The 17,951-nt window shown below is 36.3% G+C and overlaps 2 protein-coding genes across 3 annotated transcripts in view; one reads left to right on the top strand and one right to left on the bottom strand.

The window, feature by feature from the left end:
- The window catches only part of LOC125046074, a 55,531-nt gene extending 47,966 nt beyond the window's left edge, over positions 1-7,565 (top strand). Inside the window, exons 3-7 of the mRNA XM_047643700.1 lie at positions 4,672-5,390; positions 5,566-5,726; positions 5,973-6,198; positions 6,401-6,533; positions 6,786-7,565. Coding sequence (XP_047499656.1) covers positions 4,672-5,390; positions 5,566-5,726; positions 5,973-6,198; positions 6,401-6,533; positions 6,786-6,834 — 1,288 coding nt within the window. The 3' untranslated portion in view covers positions 6,835-7,565. The remainder of the gene's footprint in view (positions 1-4,671; positions 5,391-5,565; positions 5,727-5,972; positions 6,199-6,400; positions 6,534-6,785) is intronic.
- On the bottom strand, positions 7,323-16,459 carry LOC125046075 (protein lin-52 homolog). 2 transcript variants are annotated; one of them, XM_047643702.1, is made up of 4 exons: positions 16,146-16,459; positions 11,383-11,451; positions 11,017-11,109; positions 7,323-8,844 (listed from the first exon to the last, which is right to left on the bottom strand). In XM_047643702.1, the coding sequence occupies exons 1-4, from the start codon at positions 16,321-16,323 to the stop codon at positions 8,711-8,713; spliced, it is 474 nt and encodes a 157-aa protein (XP_047499658.1). In that variant the 5' UTR covers positions 16,324-16,459; the 3' UTR covers positions 7,323-8,710. The 2 variants fall into 2 exon arrangements, with proteins under 2 accessions (XP_047499658.1, XP_047499657.1); XM_047643701.1 differs by having other exon boundaries at positions 11,017-11,115; positions 16,146-16,458.
- Positions 16,460-17,951: the final 1,492 nt, after the last annotated feature.

The following is a 17,951-nucleotide window of genomic DNA, read 5'->3' as shown; positions in this document are numbered from 1 at the left end:
TGCACATACATATAAATACCAACACGAATACGCAAATGCAGACGTACATGAAGATGAGGGTGAGGAGAGGGAGAAGGAAGGGTAAAGAACAAGGAAAAGAAGGAGAGAATAAGGGATAGAAGAGGAGAAGAAGGAAAAGAAAGGAAGGAAAAAGGAAAAGAAGGATAGGAAGAAGGAAAAGCAGGGAAGGAAGAAGGAAAAGCAGGGTAGGAAGAAGGAAAAGAAGGGTAGGAAGAAGGAAAAGAAAGAGAAAAGGAAAAGAGAGAGAGAGAGAGAGAGAGAGAGAGAGAGAGAGAGAGAGAGAGAGAGAGAGAGAGAGAGAGAGAGAGAGAGAGAGAGAGAGAGAGAGAGAGTTTTATATAAGTGTGTTTGAAAACAGCGTGTGGTGTTTATGCTTGTTAGGGCGCCTGTTATCATAAGAAACAGTCGGTGTTTGTACAGGCCTCGTCTCAAATGCTCTTCGTCCGTTACAGGAAAAACAAACATAAAGAATTAGGAAACACAAAATCTATGCGCCGTCCACTCTTCCCGGCCGTTGCGTTTAACCCGATGCTTTCTTGTTGCAATCATGCCATTTGGGTTATTTCCTGTTCTTTATTTGTTTTTCCTTTGAAAGAGTCGGTGTCTCTGCCTCGGGTCATTCATTAACACCCGATACGCTACCGTTTTACTCGTAACGAATACACAAACACACAAGCACACAACAAACAAGTGAACACATGCACAAACACACAAACGTATTAACACAAACATTCAAATTCACAAACGTACTAACACAAACACACAAATTCACAAACACTTAAATGTACTAACATAAACAAATGCACAAACACAAACGTACTAATACAAATGCACAAATACATACACAAAAACGTACAGACACACAAACGTACAGACAAGAACACAGATGCACAAACACACAAACGTACAAACACACACCGGAAGGGAGGCGCCAGTTTTTGCGGTGGAGTTGGCCCGAGGAACCTTGTGTGGAGGACGTGCCCCCCACCCGCCACTTACCTGCCGCGGCGAGCAATTAAGGACTACAGGTGCGCTCCGTCTGTGTCCCGCCGGCCCCTCTCATTAAGGATACTCAGGAGCGCTACTGCCCTTGCTGACGTGTCTTTTTGCTTGAGGTCTGATGGCAAATTCTTCGCGGGTCCGTTTCGCTTCGCCTCTGAGGGAGAAGGGGCGTTGGGAGTATAGGCCCGTGTTGAAAGGTTGAAAAGTTGGTATAGATATAGGCCTATCTTGACCGTCTGAGATATAGAGAGGCTTACATTGACCCGACGAGAGAGTAGGCTAGGTAAGTGAATGAGGCCGTGGGTTGCACGGTTAAATGCCAGTCAACTTCTGACCTTGTGTAAGAATATCTACGCCCATGCTGTGCACTGCCATGTGATACCCAAGTCCGGTATTCTACGTGTACTTCGGGCGCGTGGGTGTGGGAGTGACGCATACGTGTCTTGTAAACCTGTAATCACATCATCTTAGGCCCGGAAGGTTGCTTACACCTCCCCCCCTCCAACACCCCAAACCATACCCCCCACTAACCTCCCTACCCACTACCCTCCTTCCTCCCTCCCTCCCTCCCCACGGTGAAATCCGGAGATATATTTTTTTTTTTTTTTTTTTTTTTTTTTTGTGGTGGTTTATCTAAGTTCTTCCTGCTTCCGCCATAGCAGCTCTCAGCAGGTTAGAGGTTTATTCTAGTCTTCAACGGAATCTATTTTTTAGAGGTTGTGAAAACAGGTGTGTGTGTGTGTGTGTGTGTGTGTGTGTGTGTGTGTGTGTGTGTGTGTGTGTGTGTGTGTGTGTGATATATATATATATATATATATACACACACACATATATATTTATACACACATACATATTTACATATATACACATACATATACATATACATACATAAATACATATATATAGACCTATTTATCAGCTGACCTGTTTACGTGATGATATAATAGATTCCCTTCGAAGCAGACACGACAGGTTAATAACAGGCCTTTGGGAGGATTCCTAAGATGACGTTTGATGGTTGTGAAGAACGGTAATGCTAACCGCATTTCTTAAAAGCAAAGGCGCGCTCGCCGTATGGACGCGCCGTCGGCCCTTCAGGGAAATGGCTAACGGAGGAATCTTCAAGTGATGTATTACATACAGTAACTAGGTCTGTACGTATGTATATATGTAAGCACACACACACACACACACACACACACACACACACACACACACACACACACACACACACACACACACACACACACACACACACACACACAAGCTTATCTATCTATCTATCTATATATATATATATAGGTATATAGATATAGATATATATATACAAATATGCATATATATATGTGTGTGTTTGCTTGTGTGTGTGTGAGTTTGTTTGTTTACTTATATGGATATGTACAGACCTAGTTTCTGTATGTATATCTTCTTGCGAGATAAAATCCATTTTTGGGGGGTTCTCATCATACTGACAAGCCATACTCCATCACCATTCCCCCTACTTGTAAACCGACATAATATGCTTCCTGGCCGCACATTAGCACGTATTAACATAACCCCTCCACACACCGCACCCTCCTCTGCCAACCCTTCTGTTGCCTCCCGTGAATCGCGCTTTCCCATACGCCATCGCGCAGCCGCAACACACACCGCACTGGACGTTATTAGGCAGTGGCACATCGTCGCCGTCACGTGAGGGGATGGCACTGGGGACGGATGGGCGGGCGGTGAAGATGGGCGGGTGGGGCGCGGTGGATAGGTGGAAGGAGTGGAGGCGGAGGGAGCAAGGAAGGATCGGAGGGAGGAGTGGTGGAAAGGGTGTGGGGGAAGGGAGGGCCCGGGGAAAGGGTGGGGGGGAAGGGAGGACCCAGGGGAAGGGTGGGGGGAAAGGGAGGACCCGGAGGAAGGGTGGGGGAAAGGGAGGACCGGTCGTGGGGAGAAGGGAGGGCCCGGGGGAAGGGTGGAGGGAAAGGAAGGACCCAGGGGAAGGGTTGGGGGAAAAGGAGGACCCGGGGGAAGGGTGGCGAGGTTCTGTATGAATATTCAGATACTCATTCTAATAGACCCTTTATGATTTCTGCTCGAGTGAAACCCATAATACAACTTAGATATTATGGCACTCATGGACACGCAGGCCTATACTTCAACGACGAACACAAACGCAGTAACGTGTGCACATTTAACACGTATTACCAGAATCAAACAGAATTCTGTGGGATCAAATCTGCTGATGCCTGTTTGATTCCGTGCGTGAACATATAATGCTACCGTTTCCTCTTTTGACTGATCTTCCAGGTAGAGTGCAAGATCCCTCGGGCGTCTTCTGTACATGCCATAATAGTTAATCCAATATTAATGTTTAAGCCAGATCTCTTAATGTGCATGTGCAGTGGCAGCATCCAAGATTAAATTTAATTCACCTCCGGACCAGGCTTTACTTTTGAGCTCAACTCTTAATGCTACACATGCGCAGAACGAGTTAGTTAATCCCACCTATCATATGTTGATATGTTATGATGTCATCAACTCCATAGAAAGGATAGAGTTGAGTTGCCATTAATATCTATAATAAGGAATACCGAAACAAATTCTGATGTGAAAATTCATCAATATATATTTTTATAAGTTATAAGTGAGATATTCAAACTGCAGATATGTGTATATGTATATTGTTTCCTCTGTAGCAAACTTTTCCTTATCGACATATATAATGTGTGTATAATATGTAACTTGTAGAGGGTGAATGTTAATTGCCATTACACAGATAACCACTTTTTCATGTAGAACAGCAGATTTACCGATAATCGCATTGATTCGTGCACCTGGCAGTGTATCTTGCATCTTCTGTGCAAGTACTGTAGATTTGGATTAACTTTAATGACGTGCACAGAAGGTGCCTTTAGTTTACGCATGTTGCGGTCGTTTTTTTTTTTTTTTTTTTTTTTTTTTTTTTTTTTTTTTTTTTTTTTTTTTTTTTTTTTCTCTCTCTCTCTCTCTCTCTCTCTCTCTCTTTTCAAGAATTAAATCAATGTAGCATACCATGTCTTTTTTTTTTCTTTCTTTTTTTTTTAGGAGCGGAGGTTAGGTTAGGTTGATTTTTTGCTTCTTGTTTAACTTTGACATTACCATGTTACAATGGCTTTACCTTTCATAGCACATAACATCCTAAGCTCTGATTTTTCTTTTGTATTTTTATCGTATTAACATAACTCAAGCCACTCACATGTCATGCGGTTATTCACTCGCTGCACTTTGTCTGTTCTTCTTTGTATAAAGGGTATATAAACTATTTAGTATAATCGTATGGTGTTACATCACGGGTGATGTAATAACTACTTTAAGTGACCACCGACACACGTGGTGCTGCTTGTAATACCGTTCTTGAGGTTGTCTGGATGATGAAGTGTCAAAAGATATACTTCCTCCCAGTGTATGCGACGAGATCTTAGTTTAAAAACTATCGTATTGTGGTCTCTTTTTGGTCTTGTTTGTATACATAGTCATTTCTATTAGTGTGTGTGTGTGTGTGTGTGTATGTGTGTGTGTGTGTGTGTGTGTGTGCGCTCGCGCGTGCGTGAAATTTTGTGGTAAGGTATGTCGAATCTGAAAGTCAGTTTGCTCACGTTACCCCTTTACTTTTCCCAACAGAGACGGCAGACTACGTGTGGGAGACGAAATCATCAACGTCAACGGTCGACGTCTGCGCGGCGTCACCCTGGAAGAAGCGCGTCGCATTCTGCGGCATACGCCCACGGAGGTTGACGTAGTTGTGGCTCGGGACCCCGACGCCCCCGCCCACGAGTCTCTCTACTCGGACCTGGACGTGACCTCCATGACCAGCGGGCGAGTGGACTCCAGAGTGGAGACGCGCGTGGACTCTAGGGTGGACAGCGTGGCCGACGACGACGACGCCTCTCTGGACGCCCTGCACCACCCGCACCATCACTACCATTCGCACGCCTTCCACCACGTGTGCCACCACGACCACGGTCACAGAGAAGAGGACGAGGACGAGGACGAGGAAGACGATGACTTAGAGAGAGACGAGCCTCGAGAAGACGACCCTCTCAATATGCGTGACTTGGGCCGCCACCTGGAGTCCTGCCGCAGCCAACGGGCCTGTCACCGCGATCTCCCCGAGCTCCCGCCCAGCGTCAGCAGCACCCGCGAGCTTCCCGAGGAGCCAGGGAGCGCGCGCGACTTCCACCACTGCTGCGAGCACGAGGCGAGGACCTACAACTCGTGTGATTCGCGGGGAGCTACCAGGGAGCCAAGGGACCCCAGGAAGCGGCGGCGGTTGGATTCGCTCCGAGAGGAGGGTGTTGTCACCGCCGTTATGGTCCGCACTGTGTCCGACTCTTCTTCGGGTGAGAGCCACAGACCAGTCATCAGCCTGGGTGTGACGAAGGGCTTATACGGTCTTCTTTCTGCTTACATTTCATTCCTAGTTTATTCATTGTTTATATATACAAATGTTGCCCTATATATAAGGGGTTGTATCAAACCACAACAGTTATGACTGATATTCCCTTGATCTTACAGCAGGAGAAGAAGAGCCTCGTCGGTTGTTACCTCTCATCGAGGACGGCGTTTTTGATGAGCGTCCGTCTTCTCAGGCCTCGCAAGTCTCGGCTAGGACAGTTACTTCCATGGCGTCTGTCGCATCTGTTCATGGCACTGGTCTCACTGCCATGTCCAGACAGGTAAGAAGCCTTTCAGTCTAGAAGTTGCTAAAACACGTCCAACTTAGTGTACAGCATACAAGAGAGCAGTGCATGATAAAATGTTTTTGAATATTTGTTTTCATTGTATAGGTTGTATAGCTGTTGGTTTTACCCTTGATCTCCCTTCAGTTGCACTGCATAATGCAGAATATACATAGCAAAAAAGAATGTAAATACTACAAGTAACCAATAAACAATTCTTTACAAAATCTTACTTCTCAACAGGTATCCCAGAGGTCACACAGGCCGTCATCCACATCTACACTGCCTCGAAGACCAAAGTCCCTCAACCTCTCCTTCCACACAGTTCTCTTTGAAAAGGGCCATGGCAAGAAGGGGCTTGGATTCTCTATTGTAGGAGGAAGGGACTCTCCCAAAGGGAACATTGGGATCTTCGTAAAGACAATCTTCCCAAGTGGTCAAGCAGCGGAAGAAGGAACACTTAAAGAAGGTATGGCTTCTTCAATAAAATTACAGGTTGATGTATGCATATAAGCCTTAAGGGATCATTAGGGTGAATTTCAGATTCAGGTAAATGATACTTGCATAACTTTCTATGGGTTTAAACTCTAATTAACTAACTCATCATACTTAGTGGTGGTACAAGCAAGCTGAATAAGACTGAATAAGTAAACCTTTCTTCTTTCTTTCAGGGGATGAGATTTTTGCAGTGAATGGAGAGAGCTTGGCAGGGGCAAGTCATGCAGAAGCCATTGCCATGTTCAAAGCCATCCGCACTGGCAAAGTCGTGCTGCATGTGGGCCGTCGTGCAACTTCAAAGAAAAGGTTAGTGGGTAAGATTTTCCCCAAGATATAAACAGTGAATAGGTTTGAGGAAAACTAATATATGTGTATCAGTTATATTACAAAATATACAAAGCTTTGCTTTCCATGGCTTCCTAGAATGGAGAACATTCTTATGCCAGAATTTAGGATCTTCAAATATTTAGGGTATATCCATTTAAATGCATATGGTAACAAACTTATTATATATTCAGTCCTACAAATAAATAATCAAAACGTTTTATTTTTCCTCAGAGCCCACAAGACTAAGTCTTTTGATGACCTTGATAAATTTGAAGAATGAGGATGAACTGCCTGAGGATCTGAAGACATAACAGACGCCAGATGTTGCTGAAGGATGAATGCAAATTTTTTGATAGACTGTATAAATGTGTCCTAGCTATATATATATATATATATATATATATATATATATATATATATATATATATATATATATATATATATATATATATATATATATATCTCATCAGTTTAATTATAAATGTATTCCCCCAAAGGAATACAATAAGCCAAAGAAATCAGACAGGTAACTGTAATGTCATGTTGATTACAACTGCATAAAGCTATAATTAAGTACTGTAAATGTTTGACTCATAATATGTTTGTACAGATAAGAAATATTATCCATAAGCCCTAATTATTCAGAGATATATCAGTGTTCTATGATGAGGGTTGTCCTGCTCTTGCTTTGGAGAAAAAATAAATAAAAACTGGCATCCCACACCAGAGGTAATCAATCATTCAAATGTAGGAACAAGTGAAACAAAAGCTAAACTTATATATTTATTTCTATAGTATCTTTGCTTGTCTTCAAAATTTGTACCATGTAAATACCTATGCCTCATGAGCCAGCAAACTAATATTTACACCTGCTGTTGACAAAATCTCTAAGATCAGTACTACTCTTGTCATCTTTGTGTAAATACTATGTATCATTTAAAAATATGTAGAAATGTGATATACATTTTCATCCTTACAACTGCACATTGTATGGATAGTAAACAGCTTTAATAAAAGTGACTTTTATTGGTACCTGTTACTTCTTAGACTGGGAAGGACATGAGTTAATGTTAATGACTATCTGGCATGTTGCAAATGAACATAAAATTTCAATGATAATAAAGAGACTTTGACTCTATAGTTCTACCAATAGGAAAAGAGAATGAAAGAGATAATTTATTACAATAAGTACAATGACTAAAAAGAAAGAAAAAAGAAAAAGATATATTAATATAAACAATATGAATATCTGTTTGAATGTCAAATTATGTTTGAACACTTTATAAAACACTTTTGCAAGACAAGTCTCACATATACAGATTCAAAACAATCTATCTAGGTGTTTTACCAAACTGTCATTTACTTGTAACAGATAATGCATAATGTATTACACTTCCAATATAGGTTCTACACATAAATAAAACATAAATACCAATTTATGAATACCTTACAGAAAAAAATCTGTAGATTGCATCAAAATATCTAAAGTTATTTTCTCCATAGACAGAGATAAAACCAGGAACTACCAAGCCACACTGCAAACTTATCAAACTGACCTTCTATGATGAAGTGTGATTATATTTCATGACAGACTGCTTTAACAACTGTAACTATAAATATCTTTAATAATCACCATTTTCTCTATCACTTGTTATTACTTTTTAATAGAGCATAGATTTAAATGAATATATGAGATTTTAAAAAATCAAATCTATATCCGTAATTCAAATTTACTTTGTCCTAATCTACAATATTTTGACCTAATTTACAAAATCAATAATAAAATCTGTAAAGGGTTTGCTTTTCTCCACCCAAAACCATTTACTAGATATGACACCAAAATGCATAAGAGAAACCCACAGGAAAACTACTACACTCTATTAGTAACCAACTATCACTGAGAGGAAGGCTACAGAAAATATGCAAAGCTATAGAAAATTTAGTATCATCACCCTGCCCTTTTATTCCTGATACAGGAATTAATGGTTTGCAAAGGGCTGAGGCAATTCAACATATCACAAACCACTGTAAAAATGAAAGCTTCTATCTTGTGTCCTTCTTGTACTCAATCATTACCTTCTTGCTTTTTCACTCATTTCATCAACAATTTGCTGACATCCCAAGACCTCCTGGTTCCTCTCGGTTCCACGTCATTTCTACTTCCTGCTGAGAATGTGAAGGTATTTCCCACGTGTCATTTCCTTTGCCTCCTCTAAGCCAAGCTGGTAGGCCACATTTTGGAGCTTCTTCACTTCTTCAATTATTTCTAAAGCCGTCAGTAACCGGAACTCTGGTATGAAAGATGACAAAGTTAGTTTTCCTAGTTATTCCTAGTAATACATATGTACACATCGCAATGCTTGAACTCTTCCTCTCTTAACATCTAATTTGTGTGTTCTCTTCTTTACTTCCAAGACTTCACACTAGGGCTAGACAACATATATGGAAGTTATTTGCATGATATATCACCTCACTTGTACCACTTGTAAATCATTATGCAATCACTGATTAACAATTGAGATGTAGACAACAATTATTGGGGATATTCATAACAAAATGAAAACTATTTGAGGCAAACTGTAACAAAAATAAAGCATTTTCTGTATCTATATTATCAAAGGAAAGATGGTGTGATTATACTCACTAACTTTTATCAGCATAAACATATTTCTTAAAGTAAATCAGTTCATGGGTGGAGGGAACTTTTTTTTAGACTTTTTAGAGCTTACAATTAATTTTCACCCAAAGCCCTAATGCTTGTGTTTAATTCTTTAGATGTTCAGGCACCCTAACTCAGTTTGAATTATTTCCATCTCTCTCTCTCTGTCTCTCTGTTTCTCTGTCTCTGTTTCCCTCTCCCTCTCTCCCTCTCCCTCTCCCTCTCCCTCTCGTATCTTCTTTACAACCTTAAGTATGGACTCTCATGGTTTATAAGAATTTGTGGTAGAACTTGTAAACAAAACAAATAATTAACACATAGAAATTGTCCCCAAAATATTTTACAGCATCCTCCTTTTACATTACATAAATCTTTTGTTCTACAAAAATTAGCTGAATTTAACAGGTCATTATAATAATATAACAATAGATTTTGACTGCAGTATATCTCATTAGAAGAGAATTTTAGCTCATACTGAATTTACTAAATATCATAAGGTGAATCCTTGCATATGAACTAACTATGAATAAGCATATAACAACTTTGACTAATCTTACCTCAATAAAATGTTTACCATATTAAGTCAAAGATTTTGTAGTAAAGTTAAATACTATCATCATGTTAACACACCTCTTCATCTCATTTGTCATGTTAAATAAAAAAGAAAAGAAAAGAAAAAAAAGACGAAACAAAAAACATCATTTCTAATTCTTTATAATAAGAGGCAGATATCTAATTAGTTACGTCATTTTAGTCCCTATCACCTTAATTGGCACTGCTTATTGTAAATGTTTGACCACTAATATTTCTCAATTAGTTTTCTTTGTTTCACTCTGTATTTTAACATTTTTATTTTACCTGAATAACTCTACAAGAAAAAGATTTGCTCTGCTAGTCTTCAAAGATCCTAGTGGCAACTCTTGATACATTTACCAGTAAAATTAAGTCAACGATATATGTTCATGGTAAGGACATCGACATCATCTAGACTTTTACTCATCTTGATGAAGTGATTCATACTTCAGGAATTCAACTAATGAAGTTCCTTGGCAGCATGAATCATGCCCTTTTTAGACAAGGACTAACTGGGTCTCCTGGTGCCCAAGCTACTTCCTCTAACCCGTGCCGCTGAATCATGTCAGACATACTTTAGCATAAGTGTTATTCAAGTACCTGTGTAAAAGTACCTGGAAGAGTCATGGCTCTAGGGAACTGACAAAACTGCCACACACAAGTTACAACAGCCTGGACCCCACATAGGGCTGTCAAGAGGGTTCTTATATATATATATATATATATATATATATATATATATATATATATATATATATATATCAATGTATCTATATCCCTATTTATCTTTCTATAATTCTCAGAGCCTAAGGCTTCTCTACAAAACTTTCTAAAGGCAAAGATCCTGTGCAGTTAGCCAGGGTTGTAAATAAAGGACTAAACTAAACTAAAGATCAATGTGACTTATTCTCTGGCTATACACTTTCAAAAAGCAACACCTGACACATATATGGATTTCATCTGCTCTGGTACATGCAGATCAGTTATCAATCTCAATGACACATTTATCAAACTAAGCTTCATAGAACTAGCAACTATTTAAAGATCTTATAATCTTTTAAGTATAATAGCTATATAAGTTGGAGCTAATCATTATTTGAAATACAGCACAATGAAGCTCATCTGACGTACATTCAGCCAATCCTCTTAAATATAAAGAAGAAAAAGAAGAAGAACAAGAAGAACAACAACAACAATAAAAACAATGAAAGACAGATTGGAAACACTCACGGTACAAGAGATTGTAGTCCTGCTCTTCAAGGTCCAGATTCTCTGGGTTTGGGCTCAGCTGGGGTGACACCAGAGGTGCAAAGTCATACACTCCTGGAACTGAAACGGTTTTGCACATTTACTATGAAAGAAAAAGATCATGGCTTGCTTTTCGAATCCTCAATCTTCAGACTACAAATAAATATGGAAACCTTTTCTTCTTCACAAAATAGAGAAACATATATAATTACAACATATCAGAAATACAGTACAAACCATGCTAGGAAATGCTTGTGTATCAAGATATCAAACAATAACAATTTGTTTCTACCATGACATTCCCTACTCCAGTGATAATTAACAAAGAGGCGTCAACATGTTCCTTACTTTGCTCTGGCCAAAGATCTGGGCTGGAACGGTCCAGTTTCTCCATGCTCAGCAAAGACGGCTCCATCTCTGCCAATTACAAAAGTCATTAGTCACGTGTGGTCATCAATCACTCCCATCTTAAATGGCGAACAAGACTTTAAATAGACATAATACATTGACTTAACTATATTGATGAAAAGTTTTATAATTCTAAAATGAGCATGATATGAGGACGACTAAGGGGTTGATGACATCCAGGGGGGGGGGGGGGGGGGGGGGAGATGTATTTCAATAAATACATAGAAATTGGAAAACAATTTCCTCAGTATAACTTTTAAAATCTGATTGTCTTGAAAACCTAAATGCAAGCAAATAGACATTTCAATATTACGTAAAAAAATACCATAAAAAATGTTGATATGGATCACAGGTAGTCTACATGAGGGTAAATAAATAATTTAATCTTTGTAAGCAATCATCTTTTAATAACATATTTAAAATACCCTTTCTACTGCCTGTATATTAAATAATAATAATAATAATAATAATAATAATAAAATCAATTACCCATTTAATAGATTAACCTTTAATCTAAAAAGTATTACAGCAACTTATCTTGCCAGAACTGAAAAAGCACATTCTTATTTACTAATTTGTAGTTCCCTGTGCTTTGCTTAAAAACATGAAATGTCAATAGTATTAGATCAATAAATAAATAGTTAATGGAAAAACACAATCTAAGGTTATACAACAGACATAATTGTTAGACATCAACTTATTTTACAATGTGTATTCTAATATCTAAAGGTCACTTTCTCCTTTATAATAACAACAACAACAAAAAAGGAAAAAAGATTCTGAATAAAAATTTACATGTACAACTATCACTTTATTAACAATATGGATATCAAACCCATTGGCAACAGGTGATGGTGAATAAGCACAGATGCAAGGTGATGCCTAATCGCATCATGTGCCCATGTGCTGACTGCTGGGCTAAGGCTTCACATGCCCTGCCTCAGGCCAAATAATTACTTAGGCATGAAACTGCATTTATTAATGAATGCTCATCCTTGAACAAATTTAGTTACAAATTTGCCTGTCATTGTAGGTAATGGACAAATTGGCAGTAAGGATACTACTCTCATATGACAAAGAATTCCTTGGGACGAGAGTGAAAGTTATGCCTCTTAATTTACTGACAGGGAACCACTTTACAAAGTACGAGTTCAGTACCAATTATTTGCAGGGGCCACACCTTTATGCAGGTGTATGTGCTATGAGTAATAATATTTAAGTTTTGTAACTAACAGTCCTCTAAAAAAGCTATCCTGGAAGATAAGTAATCCATTTCAACTGAGCTTTTGGAATATCTTGTTATTTAATATAAGAGTCTAATTTACTGGCATAAGACTAGACCTTACAAACAAAAACTCTGTGTCTTTCCAAACAAGACTTTCCATATCTACTCTGTGATCTGTGATGGAAGCCTTCGATCGCATGAATGATGGTTGCTACAACAATGGGACTACGAGAGGAGGACATAGTGGTTCATATCTATGATTACTTGGGACTTATTTTTACAGAAACATTATTTAAAAATCCTTTCAACAGATATAATAATATATATTTAGATACATGTATTCAAGCATATATGTGTTTATGTATGTATGTATACATGGATGTATGCATGTATGTATGTGCCCAAGTTGATTGCTTGTGATTTCTTGAAGGAATCACCTTGGGCACTGCACTTCTGATGCAAGAATGCCTATAAACTTAATCTAGACAGGACACATGTGGTATTCTATTAATCACTCTACTGACAAGTGTAGAGGTGCTGTGATCGCCTGACATCGTACTAATCTAATTACCATCGTTATCACTGATTTATTGGTATATGGTTTCTGTTATTTGTAATTCTTTACAGGTTTCTATTACTCTGTGTACTAAGCCTGTCTTATCTTTTGGGGGTTATATTTTATTTGTAAGAGTGTATAATGCTAACATTGGGGTTATTTTTAAGAAACCTGTAGCTATTCTTAAAGCATTATTTTGTAGAATTTCTATTTTTTTAATTTCTGTTTTTTTGGCTGCACTGAAAATTGAGATGCCATATTCTATTTTTGGTTTAATGTGAATAATGTTTTTGTTTGTTTGTTTCTAACCACCAGTTTACTCTATTGGTTACAATGCTTTCAAATAGTTTACCAATACATGATATTCTGCTGATGAATCTGTATGATTTTTGATCTGTTGTGTCTTTACCTGGTTTTATTATTGGGTTTACTAATGATTTTTAAATTCCTTATGGTATTATTCTCCTTTTGACCAGTAATGGTTAAAAAAGGTTGAGATTTTTTCTAATACTTTTTTGGGGGGCATTTAAGCTTTACTATTTGATTTTTTTTTTCTTTTTAATATTCAAGTTAATTCTTTTAATGTGAGATTTTTACTTATTCCTTCAGTGTTTGGTTGTTCTGTTATTGTTTGCAAGCGTTTTGTTTTTTTGTATATTATTTCTTGAAATTCTTCTTTTAGCAAATTGAGTTTTTGCATTATTTCCTGGATTGGCTCATTATCATCAATTAATGGGTAACTACTAATTCTGTTTTTACCTGCTAGTTTTTTTTTTTTAATGAAATTCCATATCTCTCTGGTTGGTGTATTAAAATCAAATCATTTTCCAGCTAATCTTTTTTTTCTGTTTCTATAATGTTTCTTGCTTTGATTTGTAGGTTTTTTTTCTTTTTATTCAATTCTATTTACTTCATTTGGATTCTTTCTCCATTTATTATATGCTTTATTCCTTAATTTTATGTTTTCTTTACATTTTAGGTTCCATCAGGGTTTGCTTGGTTTATTATTAATAACATTATTATCCATTTTAAAATACATTCTACCTGTCTTTTTTATAAATTCCATTACTTCTGTTACTGAGTTAATGCCATTGATATTTTTGTCATCTAATTCTTCTCGATAATGAATACATCCTCCTTTACTGAAGCTCCATTTTCTTTCTTTTGTATGTGTTTCATTGTTGTGATTGCTGTCTTTCATTAATACTGGGAGATGGTCACTACTTGTTTTAATTTCTGGATGGCTTAGTGTTGGAGTTCCTATTACTAAACCAATTGTAACACCTTTTTCCTGTTGTAGGGTCAATTCTGGTGGTTTGTTCTGAGAGGGTTATCAGCATCAATCTGTTATCTGTAATCAAATTGAACAAGTTTATTCCCGTTTTATTTGCTGTTCTTGTATTTATATGTGGGTTCCATAAAGGGTGGTGAGCATTGAAATCTCCCATTATCTATCTGGGAATTTCTAACTTGCCTGTGTAATGTTCTATTTCTTGTTGCTCTATTCTATTGCAAGGGTTATAAATCAAAATTAAGTTTAACCACTTTTTCTTGTAGCTAATTTTTAAAGCTATTGTTTTTATCTTGTTATTTTGTCTTTCTCTAAGGTTAATTTCCTTATATTGTATCCTGTTATCTCTACAAATGGTTAAACCTTCACCCCCCCCCCCCCCCTTTGTTCTGTTCTGTTTTTTCTTTCTAATACACAATTTTGTATTCATTATTTTCATTTTTTGTTAGTCAAGTTTCGCAGATAACGAGTACCTTTGGATTTTCATTTTCTATTAAATAATATATATCTATCTTTTTGTTTAAATGGATCTGGCATTCCAGAGAATTAATTTATCCGTTCATGTATTCCTGAATTTCTTTAATGATTTGGGTTGCTTCTGCAAATATCTCTATAATTGTTTCACTTACTGACCTATCTGATTTTAAGTTTAATGCTACATTTGATATTCATTTAATTATACTTTTTACAATTTCTATCCAAGATGGATTTTTTGCATCTCTGTAATTCTTTTTTCTGAAGTTGGAGTCTAATTTAGTGGTGTTGGGAGTGTTCATGTTATTAGGGAATTTTTGTGTTCTTTGTTTTTTTTGCATTTTGTTCATGGGTTTGTTTGTTGCATGTTATTTGTATTTGTATTTGGGTTGTGGATGGTCCCTGTTGTTAGTATAGTTTTTTTGTTGTTGTTTTTTGTGTTGTTGGATTTAACTGATGTAGAAGTTTCTTTACTTCTTGGTTGTTTGGATCTGTATTGTTTTTGTTTACTTCCTTTTGTTTTATGTTCTGTCCACTACAGAACAAAACAATAAGAGGGATTTGGACCTTTAAATCTGTGACCTTGCTGATTGCAATTACTACATCTAAGTTTATTTTTGCAAGAAATGATCCCATTAGGCATTTGTAGCATTTATATATACTGAAAAGCCTGGTAATAAGTGTGGCCTAGGCCTACTTTGGTGGGTAGTGGACCTTGCAATGTAATTTTTAAAGCTTTGGTGGCTAGCCATTATATATTATCCTTCTCTTAATTTACTTAATTTCTCTATTCTGTTTATTTATTTTATTTGGGTATCTGGTCCCCAAATGATTTTCATCTTTTCTCGGATCTTTCTTCGATGTTAATTTCTGTTTCCATTGGGGAGATAGTGCCAGAGAGCTTCCCATTTCCCGAGATGATTTATTTCATTCAAAGGTCCTATTATTTATCTATTTATTTATAATTATTATTTTTTATTTGTGTGTGTGTGTCAGTCACTTCAAATCCTATGACTTTGCCGTCTAAGATTATCAGGGGGGTTTCTGTGCTGTCATTTTTGGGAATTTTGAGTTTATTTAATGCGTCCGTTGAAGTATGAAGTGATTGATTTGTTTGACAAGTGAACGAGTACTACACTTTTTTTTTTGTGAGGTACCTTGCGTTTCTGATGTGTGGAATTGGGTGATTCGTCTGTCGATTCCTTCGCTAAGACCCTGTTTGGAGGAAGGGAAAACTTCGCTGTCTCTTCGTCTGCTGTTTTTCCGGTGGCCGTAATTCATTCCATTGCTATTAATAGGGACATCGCCTGGATCGAGGTCGAAGGTCGAGTTCATAAGCTTTCACTTCACTAAAATGGGCAAGTACTCGTGCTGACCGTTTCCAGCACGGAGTTTTGCGGTCGCATCAGGAGCCAGCTTGAGCTTGAAACTTCCCTCCTTCTGACGCCAGGTCCCTTTGCCTCCTGAGGGCGATGACGTCACGCGAGGATGACGTCATTGGAACCATGTCGTCACGCTGGAATTAAGTGTTTTGGCTGGCTTTGTTGTTATTCTGGGTTGTTTCTTGTTATTTATTTTCTTTTTTGGAGTTGAATGGTGAATAGAGAGATTTTTTGTTATTTATCTATTCGGTTTTAAGGGAGATATATATGTGGGTAGTTCGTCACTGACTTTCTTTAGTGTTCGTGTAATGTTATACATAACAAACTGCATTGATGCACTGAATGAATACATCTTACATAAACTATATCTATTCACATTCTAATTTAGGAATATTCACTTTCATTTTTCTTCTAATTTGTATCTAAATTCTCCCGAAACTACCTTACTTGTTTTGAAAAATATACCATTAATGGCAAGATGTATTTGCATTTATCACTATCTTTAGCAAATTATGGAATTGCTGTGTATGGAGCACCTTGTCTTGCGGCTTGTATGTTCAGGGGAAAAGCCAGTTCAGGGAAGGAAGGGACGCTAGTGAAGCAACAGGGTTCATGACTCTTCTGCTGACTAAATATACGCACATTCATACATGCATAAATACACACACACACACACACACACACACACACACACACACAGACGCACATGCATACATAGATACATGCATACATACATACACACACACATCATACATATTATGTATATTATATATATTATATATATTATATATATATGATATATATATACAATGTATGTAATATATATAATACATATGATATATACATAATATATAAATATATATATAATGTATATAATGTATATAATATATATATATGATACATATGATATATATCATATATATCATATATCTATACATGTTTTATATATATCATATATCATATATATACTGTATATATATTTTATATATATCATATATATATTTTATATATATCATATATATATCATATATATTAATATATATTATATTATATATTTGTATATGCTTATGTACATGTACATCTATCTATCTATATCTATATCTATCTGTCTATATATTGTATATACATATCGTAATTACACACACACACACACACACACATATATATATATATATATATATATATATATATACACACATGTATATATATATATATATATATATATATATATAAGGTATATAATATATATGATACATATATAAAAGAGAAATATACATATATATGATATATATATATATATTGATAATATATATGATATCTATATCTATATATAGGAATATATAATATATATATATATAATATGTATGATATATACATATATATATATATAAGGTATATAAAATATATGATATTTATATATAAAAGAGAAATATATATATATATATTTATAATACATATGATATATATAGGAATATATAATATATATATGATATGTATGATATGTATACATATATATGTATATGTAATATATATATAAATACATATATATATATATATCATATATTGTATATATATTATTTA

Source organism: Penaeus chinensis, chromosome 38 (assembly GCF_019202785.1).
Source record: "Penaeus chinensis breed Huanghai No. 1 chromosome 38, ASM1920278v2, whole genome shotgun sequence".
NCBI lineage: Eukaryota > Metazoa > Arthropoda > Malacostraca > Decapoda > Penaeidae > Penaeus > Penaeus chinensis.
Note: the sequence above shows the minus strand (reverse complement) of the source record. Positions and strands in the feature narration are given on the sequence as shown.

What these genes read in the sequence shown, in the direction of transcription:
- LOC125046075 (XM_047643701.1), bottom strand. Translation starts at nt 16,323, where the DNA reads ATGAACTCGACCTTCGACCTCGATCCAGGCGATGTCCCTATTAATAGC. An exon ending in AGATCTTTGGCCAGAGCAAA is followed by an intron (nt 11,116 to 11,382) that starts GTAAGGAACATG and finishes AAACCGTTTCAG; the next exon opens with TTCCAGGAGTGTATGACTTT. An exon ending in GGACTACAATCTCTTGTACC is followed by an intron (nt 8,845 to 11,016) that starts GTGAGTGTTTCC and finishes CTTTCATACCAG; the next exon opens with AGTTCCGGTTACTGACGGCT.